Source organism: Neovison vison, chromosome 5, assembly GCF_020171115.1.
Source record: "Neovison vison isolate M4711 chromosome 5, ASM_NN_V1, whole genome shotgun sequence".
In the NCBI taxonomy this organism is placed as follows: Eukaryota; Metazoa; Chordata; class Mammalia; order Carnivora; family Mustelidae; genus Neogale; species Neogale vison.
The window spans coordinates 60,026,120-60,041,187 of NC_058095.1; the positions used below are offsets into that span (position 1 = coordinate 60,026,120).

The window sequence follows — 15,068 nt, forward strand, 5'->3', positions numbered from 1 at the left end:
CCGCTCTCAGAAGCTGTTTCCTCAAATGTTAAATGGGAAAATAGAGTTGCTGCCAAGATGAACATGGTTACAATGGAGGACATTTGGAAGAGGGCTTGGCACTTAGAGAGTGTTGGAGTCAGCTGTCCCCACTAGTGGCTGAGGCCCGTCCTCACCCCTCAACCACAGCCACTCTCCTCATTTACGAGCTCTAGGAGGGCAGGCGTCCCTTCTGCCTTTTACACTGCCCCCATCTGCAAAGGAAGCCCAGTAGATATGACCTGGCAGGACGTTCTGAAAGGATTCCTCACTGAAGCCTAATAAAAACGAGTAACCCTAAGATTGGCTCGGATAAATGACATGAGCAAGGATGGAGGACACTTTCCATCTGTTACACCCATGACCAGGAAGGAGTGCTGAGTCAGACTCCCTGCTTGGTAAGTGACACTTCACTGTTCCCAGCAGTCAGCCCCAAGTTAATGGGGAAAAACTGTAAGGACCTACAGTAATGCAGACGGCCACATAACAGACATACACAGCTGCACTGGGCTAAGCAGTTCGACCAGAATCTCAGAACGCACCCCTATCCAGAAACACGGTCTTTGTGGAGATAAGTGGTTATGATGAGGAGAGCAGAGCAGGCCCTAAATCCAAGGACTGGAATCCTTAGAAGAAGGCCATGCTGGAGGCACAGAAGCCGATGTCCTGTGAGGACAGAGGCAGAGACTGCTGGCCAGGGACTGCCAGCAGCCACCAGAAGCTAGGAGAGAGAGAGGGGACAGTTTCTGCCTCAGAGTCTCCAGAAGGAACAGATCCTACCTACACCTTGATTTAAGACTCTGGCCTTCAGCACTGTGAAAGAAGACATTTCTGTTTTAAGCCATCAAATTTATAGTAACTTGTTACAGCAGCCCTATGAAACCGATTGAGGGCCTGTTAACAGAGAGGAAAACAAAGTGGGAAAGTGCTTATACAACCTTGAGAAGGAAGTTGACTTCTCCCCTCCACCTGAACATTTGTCCAAGATCCCGTCCGTGGGGATCACACATGGATTGTAGGTATAGTGTGGCCTAGGGTGGCCAGAACTAGAATACCAAGAAACACCAAACTGAACAATTAGGAAAGATGCTCAGAAGAACACTGGCACTGTGGGAGAGGGGGAAAGGACACAGATTCCAATAATCTACCTCTAATATCGTATTACCTTGTTTCTTCATAATAATAACTTCCCAAAAAGTAATACCCACCCACCAAGAACTCTGGTTCTCAAGTTTCTGCCCCCAGAAAGATGTCAGCAAAATTAAGAGTAAGAATGTCCAAAAATCCTCTCCTCCATAAAATCATAACATGGGACTAAAATTGTCAGAACCAACTTTTTCACAGAACTCTAGAAATCAACCAAAGGGGGAGCCTGGGTGTCTCAGTGGGTTAAATGCCTTTGGCTCAGGTCATGATCCCAGGGTCCTGGGATGGTTTCCCTCATCAGACTCTCTGCTCAGCGGGAAGTGTGCTTCTCCCTCTCCCTCTGCCTGCCACTCCTCCTGCTTCTGCTCTCTCTCTCTCTCTCTGACAATAAAGAAATAAAATCTTGGGCACCTGGGTGGCTCAGTGGGTTAAGCCTCTGCCTTTGACCTTCAGGTCATGATCTCAGGGTCCTGGGATTGAGGCCCACATCGGGCTCTCTGCTCACAGGGAGCCTGCTTCCCCCTCTCTCTCTGCCTGCCTCTCTGCCTACTTGTGATCTCCATCAAATAAATAAATAAAATCTTAAAAAAAAAAAAAGGAAAGAAAATCTTTAAAAAAAATTTTTTTTAATCAACCAAAGGCTTTTAGCAATCCAAAGAGTGTTATTATTTTTATTTATTTATTTTTTTTAAAGAGCAGAAGCAGGGAGGAGGGTCAGAGGGAGAGGGAAAAGCAGACTCTCTGCTGAGCAGGGAGCCCAACAAAGGGCTCAATCCCAGGGCCCTGAGATGATGACCCAAGCCAAAGGCAGACACTTAATTGACTAAGCCAACCAGGCTCCCCTAAAGAGTGTTATGGAAGAAAAATGTCCAACTCTCAGTAAGCGGAGCAAGCTTTGCAGCCTTTTAACTTGCTCTCTTCCATCCCTTCCCCACCAACTCTATGGAGGCCTTGGAAAGCAACATGCCCAGTCACAGTGAAAACTGCAGCCTTCCAGCCACAGGAGGCGGCAAAATGGAGCTGGAGTACTTTCAAAGCCCCATTCCCAGAAAACAGGCATTATTTTCCCCATGTACTGGATTCCTGGAAGACCCCATTTACAAGTCCGCCTCTACTTGACCTGAGCTGGAGCTCACCCAGAGCAACAGCCTTTCCCCCCAAGGGCATGTACTGAAAACAGGCAACCTCGAAGCTTGCCTGAGGTGGTAGAGAACAGTGCAAATAACAGGCTAACCAAAAGGCTTAAAAGGAGAAACTGGAGAATGAGATGACCTCCAAGATGTCCCTGGAAACCCAGAAGGCCATGTCATGTGCAATGCTGTGCACATGCTCAAGAAAGACTGGAGAAGGCTGGAAGCTCACCTCTGGCTGACCTTGAGATTCTGTGAAAGCAGGAAGTGAAGGCTAATGCAGAGTTTTAAACTGCCCTGCTGAGCAATGAAGACATGCCCAACGCATACAAAGAGCCCCTGGGCAAAAACCGTGAGACTTACCAAAATCTCTGGCCCATTACTTGCTAACCACTAAGCCGACTGAGCAGGCCACTTCAGTAGTCATATATGACACGGACTTTACAGAATTATTTCAGAAAAGTCACTAAACAATTAACAACAAATCCTACAGAGGGAGAGCTGATCGCCAGAGATGCCACATTATAGTTTTTAAAATGTTCAAGTTTTCAAAGAAAAGTTATGAGACATGCAAAGAAACAAAAAGGGGGAAAAGCAGTCACCAGAAATGGTCCCTGAGGGAGTTAAGTGGGATATACTAGGCAAAGACTTTTAATCAGTCATTTTAAATATGTTTAGAGAACCAAAGGAAAGTATGTGAACAGTGTCTCACTGAAGAAAGAATACTAATAAGGACAGAGATTACATTTAAAAAAACCAAGTAGTAACTCTGGAGTTGAAAAGTATAATACCTTAAATGAAAATTCAATAGAGGAATGCAACAGCTGAATATTTGAGTAGGCAAGGATCACCAAACTTGGAAATACATCAATTAAGATTATCCAATCTGAGAAGTAGAAAGATAAAAAGAATGAAGACAAATGAACAGTTTAGAAAACTAAGGGATGCCATCAAACATACAAACATCCACATAGTGAGAGTCCCAAAAGGAGAAGAGAGGAGAGAAAGAGCCAGAAAGAATATTTGAAGAAATAATGACCACTTTCCAGATTTGATAAAAACATCAATCCACACATCCAAGAATCTCAACAAAATCCAAATAGGATAAACCTAGAAATCATACCTTGAGGCTCCGGGGTGGCTCAGTCAGTTAAGCTTCCAATTCTTGGTATCAGCTCTGGTCTTGATCTCAGGGTCGTATGTTCAAGCCCCACATCAGGCTCTACTCTGGGCATGGAGCCTCCTTAGAAAGAAGGAAAGGCAAGGGAGAAGGAGAGGAAAGGGAAAAGGAAAGGAAAAAGAAAAAAAGAAAGGGAACATGAAAGGAAAAGAAAAAGGAAAGGGAAAAGGAAAGAAAATCCATATCTTGACATGTTATAAGATAAAAAGAGAGAATCTTGAAAGCAGCCAGAGAAAAGCAATTCATCACATACAAGGGGTCCTCAATGGAATAAAGAGCTGATTTCTTGTAAGAAACCAGGAAGACCAAAAGCCAGTAGAATGAAAAGTCAAACTGGTCAAAGAAAAATACTGTCAGCCAACAATTCTATATCCAGCAAAACTATCTTTCAAAAATGAAGGCAAAATTAAGGCATTCCCAGGTTACAAAGAGAGAAAGAGGGGCACCTGGCTGGCTCAATCTGTTAAGCATCTGACTCTTGATCTCAGCTCAGGGTCATGAGTTCACAGAGAGACAGAGAGAGAATTTACCACTTCCAGGCCAGACCTATAAGAAATACTTAAGGGAGTCCTTCAGGATGAAATGAGTTACAAGACAGTAAGTCTTGTAGTCCACATGAAGAAACAGAATATCAGTAAAGGTAATTATATATGTAAACATAAAGGAAAGTATAAACAAAATTTTTGGTAACTTTTATTTCTTTCTTAACTGATTTAAAAGACAATTGCAAGAAGCAATAACTATAAATCTGTGCTAATAAGCATAAAAAATGTAATTCTGTATAATGAAAACAACAGAAGGTCTTAAGCACAGGAAGGGTAAGGAATGGAACTTGTAAAAGAATAAAGGTTTTGTATACTCCTGAAATTAAGTTGGTACTAGCCTTAAGTAGATTTTTTATACATTGATGTTAATTGAAATCCATAGGGAAACCACTAAGAAAATATTTTAAAACAATGAATGAAATAACAAGGGAATCAAAATGGTACAGTAAAATATATCTACTGAACAGAAAAGAAGGCAGCAAAGAAGAAACCGAGGAACAAAAAAGACAGAAGACATAGAAAGCACATAGTTAAGTGGCAGAGGTAAACCTCCCCTTATCAGTGATTACACTAAATGTAAATAGATTAAACACTACAGTTGAAAAGAAGAGCATGGCAGAATGTATTTTTCTGATACTCTGTCTACAAGCAACACACTTTAGATTCAAAAACACAATAAACTGAAAGTAAAGAGATGGAAACAAATATGTCACCCAAATAGAGAATTCAACCACAGTAACTGGAGACATCAATACCCCACTACTAATGGTGAGTGCTAATGGTTAGAGTTTCTTTTGGGAGTGATGGAAATGTTCTGGAATTACAATGCGAAGACTGCACATTAAAAAACACTGATTCAGGGCGCCTGGGTGGCTCAGTGGGTTGAGCTGCTGCCTTGGGCTCAGGTCATGATCTCAGGGTCCTGGGATTGAGTCCCACATCGGGCTCTCTGCTCAGCGGGGAGCCTGCTTCCTCCTCTCTCTCTCTGCCTGCCTCTCTGCCTACTTGTAATCTCTCTCTGTCAAATAAATAAATAAATAAATAAAACACTGATTCAATACATTCTAAAAGGGCTGGTGTTTATGATATGTGGGGAAAAAAGAAAGGTTCTACCCTGTTCCCACTCCCTGCCATAAAGTTTTTCAGGCTAAATGGGCCCCCACCATTTACGTTAGTTCTGTTACTCTTCATGCCTTACACCCAGTTTCTCATAGCACTGAAAAGGCACATTCTCCGCTTTAAATAAACTTTATGGGAAATGAGCCAAGCTCTCTCCATAGTAGAAGGGGCTGAATCACCAGCACAAAAAGCAAGGAATCTGTGAATCACTTTGGATCAACATTTCCCAAAGTACGTTCCATAAAACACTAGTGTCATGGGAAATAAATAGGTTGCAAAGAAGAGTCCTGCGGTCAAATAAGTTTGGGGAAGCCCAGGTTAAATAAAGTTCATCTCTTTTCTTTACTGCTAGGATTTCTTGTCTTCATTGTGCTAGAGTGCACTATAAAGCTTCAAGCCCAGGGTATGATAAACACCATTTCCCAAGTTTATTTGATGAAGAAACTCTTTTGTTCCTGAAAACATTTCACAGGACTAGTAATAAATAAATTAATTCATTAATTTAAAAAATAATAAACTGTCCCAGATCAGTCTAATGGGATATCTCAGAAAACCACAGAGTCCCCAACTGGAAAGCTACAGACTAGTCAGGTCCTCTCTGTCACATGAGTAAAGATAGAACATAGCTCTGCTCAAAGTCAAAATGCCCTTGAGGGCGGATGAGGTCCCACAGGAGACTGAACAGGACATAACCAAACTCTTAAAACCTAAAGCATTTGCTGGCAGGAACCGTGTCTTCCTCGTCTTTAAATCCCTAGCACCTAGCATGACAACATCTGGCAAACAGTCGCATTTGATACGCTTATGAAACAAAAGGATGAAAAAATATAAAGAGACTCGAGTTTCAAAGGGATTAATTTGTATGAGACACATAACAACTTCTAGAACTCTCCTTCAAAAAGTGATTTAGACTGGAAAACAGCAGAAGTAGGTTTTCCGCATCTCAGATGCATTCCAATGCGGGTTGTTGAGCAAACCTGAAAGGCAGAAGGCTGGCTCGCCAGGCTCTGGGTCTGATCTAAACTGGCTCTTTTCCTGTTCTTGTCCTCAGGCTGGGATCATTACAGAGGCAAAGCTGAAGGATCTGACACCCCCCATGCCTGTGATTTTCATCAAGGCCATTCCTGCAGATAAGCAGGACCGCCATAGCGTCTATCCTTGTCCTGTGTACAAGACTTGCCAGCGGGGACCCACCTACGTGTGGACCTTCAACCTGAAGACTAAGGAGAACCCATCTAAGTGGGTTCTGGCTGGAGTCGCTTTGCTTCTCCAGACTTAGCTGCCTGCAGAACCACTAAGAAAACAAGGCTGGGCTGCAGGCTGCCCAGGACACGTGGGGGAGGGAAGACGGAGACGCACAGATAAAGAATCACACATACTCACAATTCTGTAGAATTCTTGTAGGGAGCCTGGAGAGAAGTGCCTAAAGTAAGACAGAGCTTGAGGAATACAGACCCAGGAACAAGGGGAGAAGCATTTCTTAACATTGCACTTTTCCTAATAAAGTGATTGATTCTTCAAGTGTGTCTGGTCCCAGCTGTGAGAGCGACAGTCATACATGAGCCTGAAGAGACCGAGAGAAACGAACCACAAACACTTGAGCCCTGATGTTGGTACCCGACACGTACTCAGCGCTCTAGCTCCCAGCTATTCTGGGGACTAGACACATCAGCTCATCCCCGAGTCTGCATTTTGACAAGCTCCCTGGGTGATACGTATGCACTTTAGGGTTTAAGAGTACTTTGGATCAGGGATCGCCCAGCTTTTTCTGTCAAGGGCCAGAGAGTAAAGAGTTTAGGCTTTGCCAGGCCTTTGTCTCTGTTGCAGTGACTCAACGCTGCCACCGTGGCCCCCAAGTGGCCACAGCACATACATAAGTGGGTGTGGCTGGGTTCCAATAAAACTTTATTTGCAGAAACAGACAGTCGGCCATATTTTGCAGATCATTGCTCTAGAGGATAAGGGACGCACACCTTATGCTATCTATCCTTCATTAATCCACACATGACTTCAATCGGTTAAACACCTACAGTTTGCTGAGAACACAACTGTGAACGAGGTAGGTTGTTTCCTTGTATCTCTATCATCCTGCAGATCATTTAAGAGGGACCCACGGAGAAACCCTTCACCTCAAGCTTTTTAACCTAACAGTTTTCTCGATTTTTCTCTATGTAACAAATTTTCACTGGAAGCCCAAAGAGTTCCACAGTTCTAAAGAGCTCTTATAGGGAGTCCTGGGTACCCAGAAGAGTTCAAGAGGGCACAGTCTTCCTTCTAGAATCCTTAATTCTGCCTATCTTTAATGAATTATGACTTAGAACATTGGCCCTAAAACTTAAGCAGACACCAGAGTCCCCTTGGAGGGCTGGTTAAAACAAAGACTGCTGGGGGCCACCCTTCAGAATTTATGATTCAGTAAGTCTAACAAACTTCCAATGCTGCTGGTTCAGGGAACACATCTGCAGAACTGATCTGAAACATAAAATCCTGGGGTGCCCAGATGGCTCAGTCGATTAAGTGTCTGCCTTCAGCTCCAGTTATGATCCCAGAGTCCTGGGATCAAGCCCTGCATCCAGCTCCTTGTTCAGTGGGAAGCCTGCTTCTCCCCCTCCCTCTGCCACTATGCCCTGCTTGCGCTCTGTCACATAAGAAGTAAATAAAATCCCAGCACTCTCTAAATCTCTGCTGTACCAAATACAAAATCAAATGCTAATTCCTCACGAGCCTCAGCCTTCCCCATCCTCCACAACAGTAAAACAAGAGCAGGGGAGAGGAGGATCAAGACAGAAGGAAGGCGGAGCAAGACTCTGTGGGGCATATGATTTTTTTTTTTTTTTTTTTGGCATATGATTCTGAAGGACAAAGCACACATATTAGGCAAACGTGTCCCCCCCCTCCAGACAGAACTGAAAGTAGATCAACACTACTGACTTCTTCCTGATACCTACTGACAACAGGAGATCATGAAGATCAGTTAGGGGTGCCTGGGTGGCCCAGTCGATTCACCGTCCCGCTCGATCTCAGCTCAGGTCTTGATCTCAGGGTCCTAAGTTCAAGCCCCGCGCTGTGCTCCATGCTGGGCATGGAGCCTGCTTTAAAAAAAAATAAATAAATCAATGATTTTAAAGCACACAACACTTTGGAAAACTGACAGCCAGGAGGAAGAGGGGCAGGTTGAGGCAGGTGAGCAAGTGGGAGGTGAGCTCAGAAGGACACCAGAGATGACACACAGTTACCTGACAGAAAGAACACCCAGCACTAAGCGAGCTCTCACACCTGGACACCAGGTTAGCGGTTTCCTATCCCTCTTCAGCTGACTGATAACACTTGGTAAGTCTGTACGGGATGATGAGGAGCTCAACCACCACTCAGGGGCTTCTGTGAGAAAATGCACTTTGAGTTACAGTTAAAACACAGTCGACAGTCGAGACACAAATAAGACCAGGAGTGGCTTTAAGAAGTTTATTTAAAACGAGGGACGCCTGAAGTTAGTTTTGTACCTGTATGACAACACACGGGAGCTCACTGGCCCTCTCCACTGCCCCTTTTGGAACAAGAGACCTGCCCCACGACCCCCAACCCAAAGAGCCGGCATGAGGTCCTTCCCATGAGCAGTAACTGTGGCTAATCCGGTTCAACTCTCCCCACACAGCACTTGCAAAACAGGATTTCCAAGGACTACTTTCTTCCCCAAGGGATCCAGAAAGAGAAGAGCTGAAGGAGGAAGACTGTTCTTTCTCCTGATGCAGAAGCAAGAAACTAAACCAACACAAAATCCAACCCAGGGGCGGCTATGTCCTCCCAGGCCGCAGCCGCGTTCAGGTAAATCTCCTCTCTCATCCCGGAAGAAAACAGAGAAAACAGGGCTGGTCTTTAAGAGCTGCAACTTCTCCAGGTGGAACGAAGTATTTTTAAACGGACCAGAGCCAGAACTGGGCTGAGACCGCCTGACTACTGAAAGGGCTTCTTTCCTAAATGGGACCTTTGATGTTTATCAAGGCTTGAGCTCCAGCTGAAACTCTTCCCGCAGCGGGAACACTTGTAAGGTTTCTCTCCTGTGTGAACTCTCTGATGTCGATTAAAGTTGGATCTCTGAATAAAACTCTTTTCACAGATGGGACATTTATAGGGTTTCTCTCCCGTGTGGATCTTCTCGTGGTGACGCAACCCCGAGAAGTCGCTAAAGCCTTTGCCACAGTAATCGCATTTACAAGGCTTCTCTCCCGTGTGGATCCTCTCATGCTTCACAAAGTCCGAACTCCGCAGAAAGGCTTTCTTGCAGGTGGGGCACTGAAAGTATGTCTCTCCGGTATGAGTCCTTTGGTGAAAAACCAGCTGAGAATTCCTATAAAAGGTTTTCCCGCACTCCCTGCAGGTGGGGAGTTTCTGGGCCATGGGAGCCCTCAGCTGCCCTCTCGGGGAGGCCTCCCTCCTCTCCTCCAGCCATGGCAGGGACAGTTCTTCTGGATGGGGATTAGCCGGATGCGGTTTCCCAGAATTCCTTCCGTGGGGCGAGAGCTGGCCGGCTGGCCCCTCCCCCTGCAAGTGTTCCAGAGCCCCAGGGAGACTGTCCCCTTCTCCAAAGCATCTCGGTTCATCCTCACTGAAGAGGCCACCCAAGGAAGCCTGCGAAGGTGCCTCTCCTGACGCTTGACAGGAGACATCGGAGGCTTCCTGGCCTCGACAATTTTCCAAATTCACGTTCTCTTTGTCGTTCTCCTGCCTGTCTCCTGGAAGAAGAAAGAAGATCTGAAATCGTTCCATCAATGGGATGCCCTGTTTTCTAACCGGTATGTCAGGAAAAGGGTTGTCGTGAAACATTAATGCTTCTTGTCAAGAGGGTATCAGGGAGTGAGGAAGGATGCTATCATCCAGCCCGAGTGCCTGGCACTCACTGCTGGGGTTCAGGCTAAGAGGTCCGGCACTAGAGCTGAGGAGAATGTCTGACTGTGGAGGGGGCACGCAGGGGTCCCGGCCCCCGTAAATAAGCGGCATGCATTTTTTAAGATTTTCTTTTTAAGTCCTCTCCACACCCAGCATGGGGGTCGAACCTACAACTCCAAGATCAAGAGTCGCAAGCTCCACGGACGGAGCCAGCCAGGTGCCCGGAGCGGCCTGCATTTCTTAAGGCCGGGGGAAACCAAGTGTATTACAGCAGTGTGTTCTTCTGAAAAAGGATTCGTTTTTACCTGGTTCTACAGAAAACATGAGTCTGATCACTAATAAAAATTTAGAGAGAAAAACAGAAGAAAACCAGACTAACCTCAATCATACCACCCAGAGGGAACAACGGTGATTATACATTTCCTCCCTGTGTCTGTTTGACCCATGCATATCTACAGTTTATATACATGGTTATGTATGTACACGTGTGCTCTTTTTTCTTTTTTTACATAACTGACATCATATTGTATACACCATTCCATACCTGGCTTTGTGGCACTTAAATTGTAAACAGCACTATTTACCAATTTCACATGGATTCTCCTATTCACAAGTCACCTAAAACTTCATGAAATGCATTAATGTGTCACCTTACTGTGTGGCTTTAATGCACAGTGAGGGTACAGCACAGACGTGGGTCCCTCAGCTTGTGCCTTAATGCAGCACTCACCTGTGTTTCACTAACTTAGATTAAGTTAAAACATTGTGTTTCTTGGGGCACCTGGGTGGCTCAGTAGATTAAGTGTCTCAGGGTTTTGCGTTCGAGCCCCACATGGGGTTCTGCGCTCAGCGGGGAGTCTGCTTCTCTCTTTCACTCTCCCTGCGTGCGCGTGCTCTCTCTCTCTCTCTCTCTCAAATAAATAAAAATCTTTTAAAAAAATAGCCTGTTTTCCTCCTCAATTAAGTTTTTGGTTATTACCACTAAACGATACATAGCATAAAGGCCTTTATTTTGGTGGAAGAATTTGTTTCCAGCTTTTGAAAAATTACTTTCCTCCTGCAGATCTAAGGAAGCTACGTACCTTTCCTTTCCTGTATTAGTGTCTTCAAATTATCTGTGAGAGACCCAGGAATCTGCCAACAACTTAGATCTGACCTGCTAATTCACAGAGTCTTAGAACACATTCCTCTCAAATGACAAAGGTACTTTTGCTCTTGTCTTTAAAGAAGCCTCTGTAAATACCACTTTAAAGCAGAACAACGGTCCGTCGCGGAGTCATCACCATAAACACCTAAGACAAAGCACAGGCCTTCCTGAAGGAACCCTCCTACTGTGGAAATCGAGGCTGTCTGCTGGCGGTTTCTGCTGCAATCTTTCTTCGTCCGCACTTCTGACCACTTCCGGTTCCTTGAAGTCTAAGTACCATGTCTGCAGGCACGAACACTCCTCCTGAGGTTCCTGACACTGACTGGCCGCTCCATCTCCAGAAGGACTATGACCCCCCGCCAGGAGCAGCTGCGCTAAGTGCAAGACAGCATTCAGTACTTAAATACTGACGATTTCTAAGATACTGGCCACTGAGAGCGGTCAAAAGAAAGAAGGTTTTCATTGTTATAAATTTTAATTCCTTAGTTAATAAAGGATGAATTTTTTCATATTTGTGAGCTATTTTTCATAAGACTGCTGCCCATTTTTATTGAGAAAGTCGTTTTTTTTCTTATTAACTTGCATGAACTCTCTATATATTAAGAAAAATAATCATTAATCCGTCATGTCAATGAACAATGTTTTTCACCAATTTAGTTACCTTAGTTTTCTTCGGGGTTATTTACGTATATGGATAAGTTGTGGCGTGGTTTTATTTTTCAATATACTCAACTCATCACTTTTCCTTAACTGTTTTCTTCCGTGGCTTTTATACTGATAAAATCTTCACCGCTCCAGATGTGAGACAGTCACCCACATCTTTCCTTACTATTATTTTCACATTTTATATCTTTTTCTTCACATTTAAACCAACTGATGAAAAATCCCTGCCCCCGTGGACCTGTGCTCCCTCTTCCTCCATACAGACCAGTGTCCCTTCCGAGGCTCCCTTTTCTGTTCCATCAGTCTGGGAGGCAATCTTTATATATCCCCTCATTTTAATGACTTCACCTTTCTAAAATGACAGATTCTTTCTTTTTCTTTCTTTTTTTTTTTTTTTTTTGAAATGGACTCCATGCCCAATGTGGAGCTCAAACTCATGGCCCCGAGGTGGGGTCACAAGCTCCACGGCTGAGCCAGCCAGATGAAACGGACAGACTCTTAATATTTAGAGACCTAATGCTGATGAAACATTCTTCTTCCAAGACTCTTGTGTATTCTTGCAGCATTCTCCCAGATAACTACTGGAGATTCGTTTTCCCAAGTAATTTTGTTTGGGAGAGGGGGGTAAATCCCTTGGGATTTTGACAGGAGGCAAGAACAGGGCTTCCTGAGGTTTACTCCCCTGCTGGCCTGCTTTAGGAGCTATTCCCCCATATGGTCAAACAAACAGCACAAATGTTCTCTCCTGAGACTTCTGCCCCCTCGGTGTGAGTCCAGATCTGGTAGAATGGCTAACTGTTTTGTCTTTTAGACGGGGCCAGTCCTCTCTGGTCCTGTCACTTGTTCCCACACTAATCCGGGTCCCATCCCTGCACCCCTGCACCTCCGGCACCGACGTTCCGCAGGGCTCCTCAAGCACTCCTTCCAGGCCAGCCGGCACGTGCCTACCTCCCTGGCCTCTCTTCCCACGTAGCCTCTCTTTCAGGAACTGACAATGGCATTTCTTTGCCCTTTTATGTAATGCAGGCTAGTTTTATAGATGCTCCGCGGTCTCTTTTAAGGTAAGATCTAATGGGACCATGTCAGCACGTGGGTTGAAGGAGGAGGGGAAAAAAAAAAAAAGTGGGGAAATGTAAGCTATAAATCACAAATATATCATCATGTATATGACTATGTATCACAAATAAAATCCCCGTGCCAGGGAGCATTTGGGAAATCTCTGTCCCTTCCATTCAACTTTGCTGTGAATCTGAAATGCTCCGGAAAGTAAAATCTATGAAAACAAAAATCCGGGCCACCTGGGTGGCTCAGTCGGTTAAGCCTCTGCCTTCGGCTCAGGTCATGATCCTGGGTCCTAGATTCGAGCCCCGCACTGGGCTTCCTGCTCAGCAGGGGAGCCTGCTTTTTCCCTCTGCCTCTGTCTCCCTGTCTCTCATGAATAAATTTTTTAAAATCTTTAAAAAGAAAAAATAAGTCAAAAATCCTACTGCAACAACCTCTAAAGCAGTGTTTTCAAACTCTCCTTGTCTTTCAACCACAGTAAGAAATATGAGATAAGAGAAAGAAATAAGAAATACTGAGATACAAAATGCACACCCATATTTGGAACAAAAATTTCCTGAAATGCTACCTACCCTAACATTTTATATTTTCTGTCTGCATCCTGATATTTTCTACTCAGTCTTATCATTGCAATTTTTTTTAAAGATTTTATTTATTTTACTTGACAGATAGAGATCACAAGTAGGCAGAGAGGCAGGCAGAGAGAGAGGGAGGAGGAAGCAGGCTCCCCGCTGAGCAGAGAGCCCCAAGCGGGGCTCGATCCCAGGACGCTGGGAGCACGACCTGAGCCGAAGGCAGAGGCTTTAACCCACTGAGCCACCCAGGCGCCCCTATCATTGCAATTTTTAAATGCTAGTTGCAACCTAGAAGATGATTTTATACTATGCTGATGGGTCCTTAAATGCAGTCAGAAAAATACTGCTCCAGAGGAATCCTTGTGAAAAGGTCTTATGATAAATATATCAGAATTAAAATCGTATGTTTCATTTGATGCTTGCTGTCTCTGTAGTACATTAGAAAGGGAAAATAATTAATTCAATCCCACAGAGGAGAAAGAATGACTTGTCATATAATTGGCATCCCTCGTCCTTTTCTTCCTGCACAGATCTGGGATCTCTCGTCTGTGGAGAAGGGTGTTGGTGGGGGTGCGGGGGTATGCATGACAGGTCAGTGTCAGCGACTGCGCTGTTTCAGAGTGCGGCAAACAAAGGGTGATGGCTCCATTACAACAGAACAAGGTCGTGTATCTCTTCCTCTCTAGTTTTTTTTTTTTTCTTTTAATAAATCTTTTTTTATAAATCTAGTCGATTTATAAAAAGTGCTTGTCGTTGCTGCTGTTTAGTGAAAGTCAGGTGCTTGGCGATTAGTTAAACATGCTTTTCTGTTCTATCTTAATTAGCATTCATTCCGCTAGAACCAGAAGAAAGAAAGAGAGAAGAAAAACAAAGGAGTCAGGAAGGGACTGCTGTTATGTCATCTTTTTGCAATGGGAATTCGACTCCTATCTGTGTCGGTCTCCATCTGTCCTAATCTTATTCTCAGTGAGAAAGCAAGCTGTCAAGGCACACAAGACGGAATGCAGCAGGTCCACGTGTGGTCTCTGCTCCGTGCTCACATATATACGCATCAACAGCCCCATACCAGAAACAAGGAGACCCAACCTCAGCACTCACACCAGGCTGACCGGATCACAGCTAGTTACAGACAAGCTGGTAGACATTCGGTCCTAGTACCTCCCCTACCATTTCTGATTTAATGACAGGTCAGAAATGAGAGATCACTTACCAGCGCAGGGGGTTCTTGGAATCTTCTCGCCGACATGGAGGTGCAGCCCTGCCAGCTCTTCCCCATACTCAGTTGAATTAGTCAGATCAGACTTGGAATTGGAAACGCCTGGCACACAGAGAGATAACAGGAAGCCTACATGAATGGGGAGAACTGGGGACCAAGCTTTGTCCTTCAAAGGTACAACCTGACCGTGAAAGGGAAGCACGAAGGATCTGGAGACCACTCGAAAAACTTATGTTAAGGGGCGCCTGGGTGGCTCAGTTGGTTAAGCATCTACCTTTGGCTCAGATCATGGTCTTGGGGTCCATATCAGGCTCCCTGCTCAATGGGGAGTCTGCTTCTCCCCAGCCCCCTGCTCATGCTCTCTCTCCCTCTCCCCATCTCAA

At 44.8% G+C, this 15,068-nt stretch overlaps 2 protein-coding genes across 6 annotated transcripts in view; one reads left to right on the top strand and one right to left on the bottom strand.

Annotated features, from left to right (window-relative positions):
* Positions 1-6,659, top strand: part of DNAH9 (dynein axonemal heavy chain 9) — a 334,218-nt gene extending 327,559 nt beyond the window's left edge. Inside the window, exon 69 of the mRNA XM_044249120.1 lies at positions 6,190-6,659. Coding sequence (XP_044105055.1) covers positions 6,190-6,417 — 228 coding nt within the window. The 3' untranslated portion in view covers positions 6,418-6,659. The remainder of the gene's footprint in view (positions 1-6,189) is intronic.
* A 1,927-nt stretch (positions 6,660-8,586) lies between these two features.
* ZNF18 (zinc finger protein 18) overlaps positions 8,587-15,068 on the bottom strand; it is a 29,438-nt gene continuing 22,956 nt past the window's right edge. For all 5 annotated transcript variants that reach the window (XM_044249125.1, XM_044249121.1, XM_044249124.1 and 2 more), the window contains 2 exons: positions 14,680-14,787; positions 8,587-9,868 (listed from right to left, as the gene is read on the bottom strand). In XM_044249125.1, the coding sequence (XP_044105060.1) occupies positions 9,090-9,868; positions 14,680-14,787 (887 nt within the window). In that variant the 3' untranslated portion in view covers positions 8,587-9,089. The remainder of the gene's footprint in view (positions 9,869-14,679; positions 14,788-15,068) is intronic.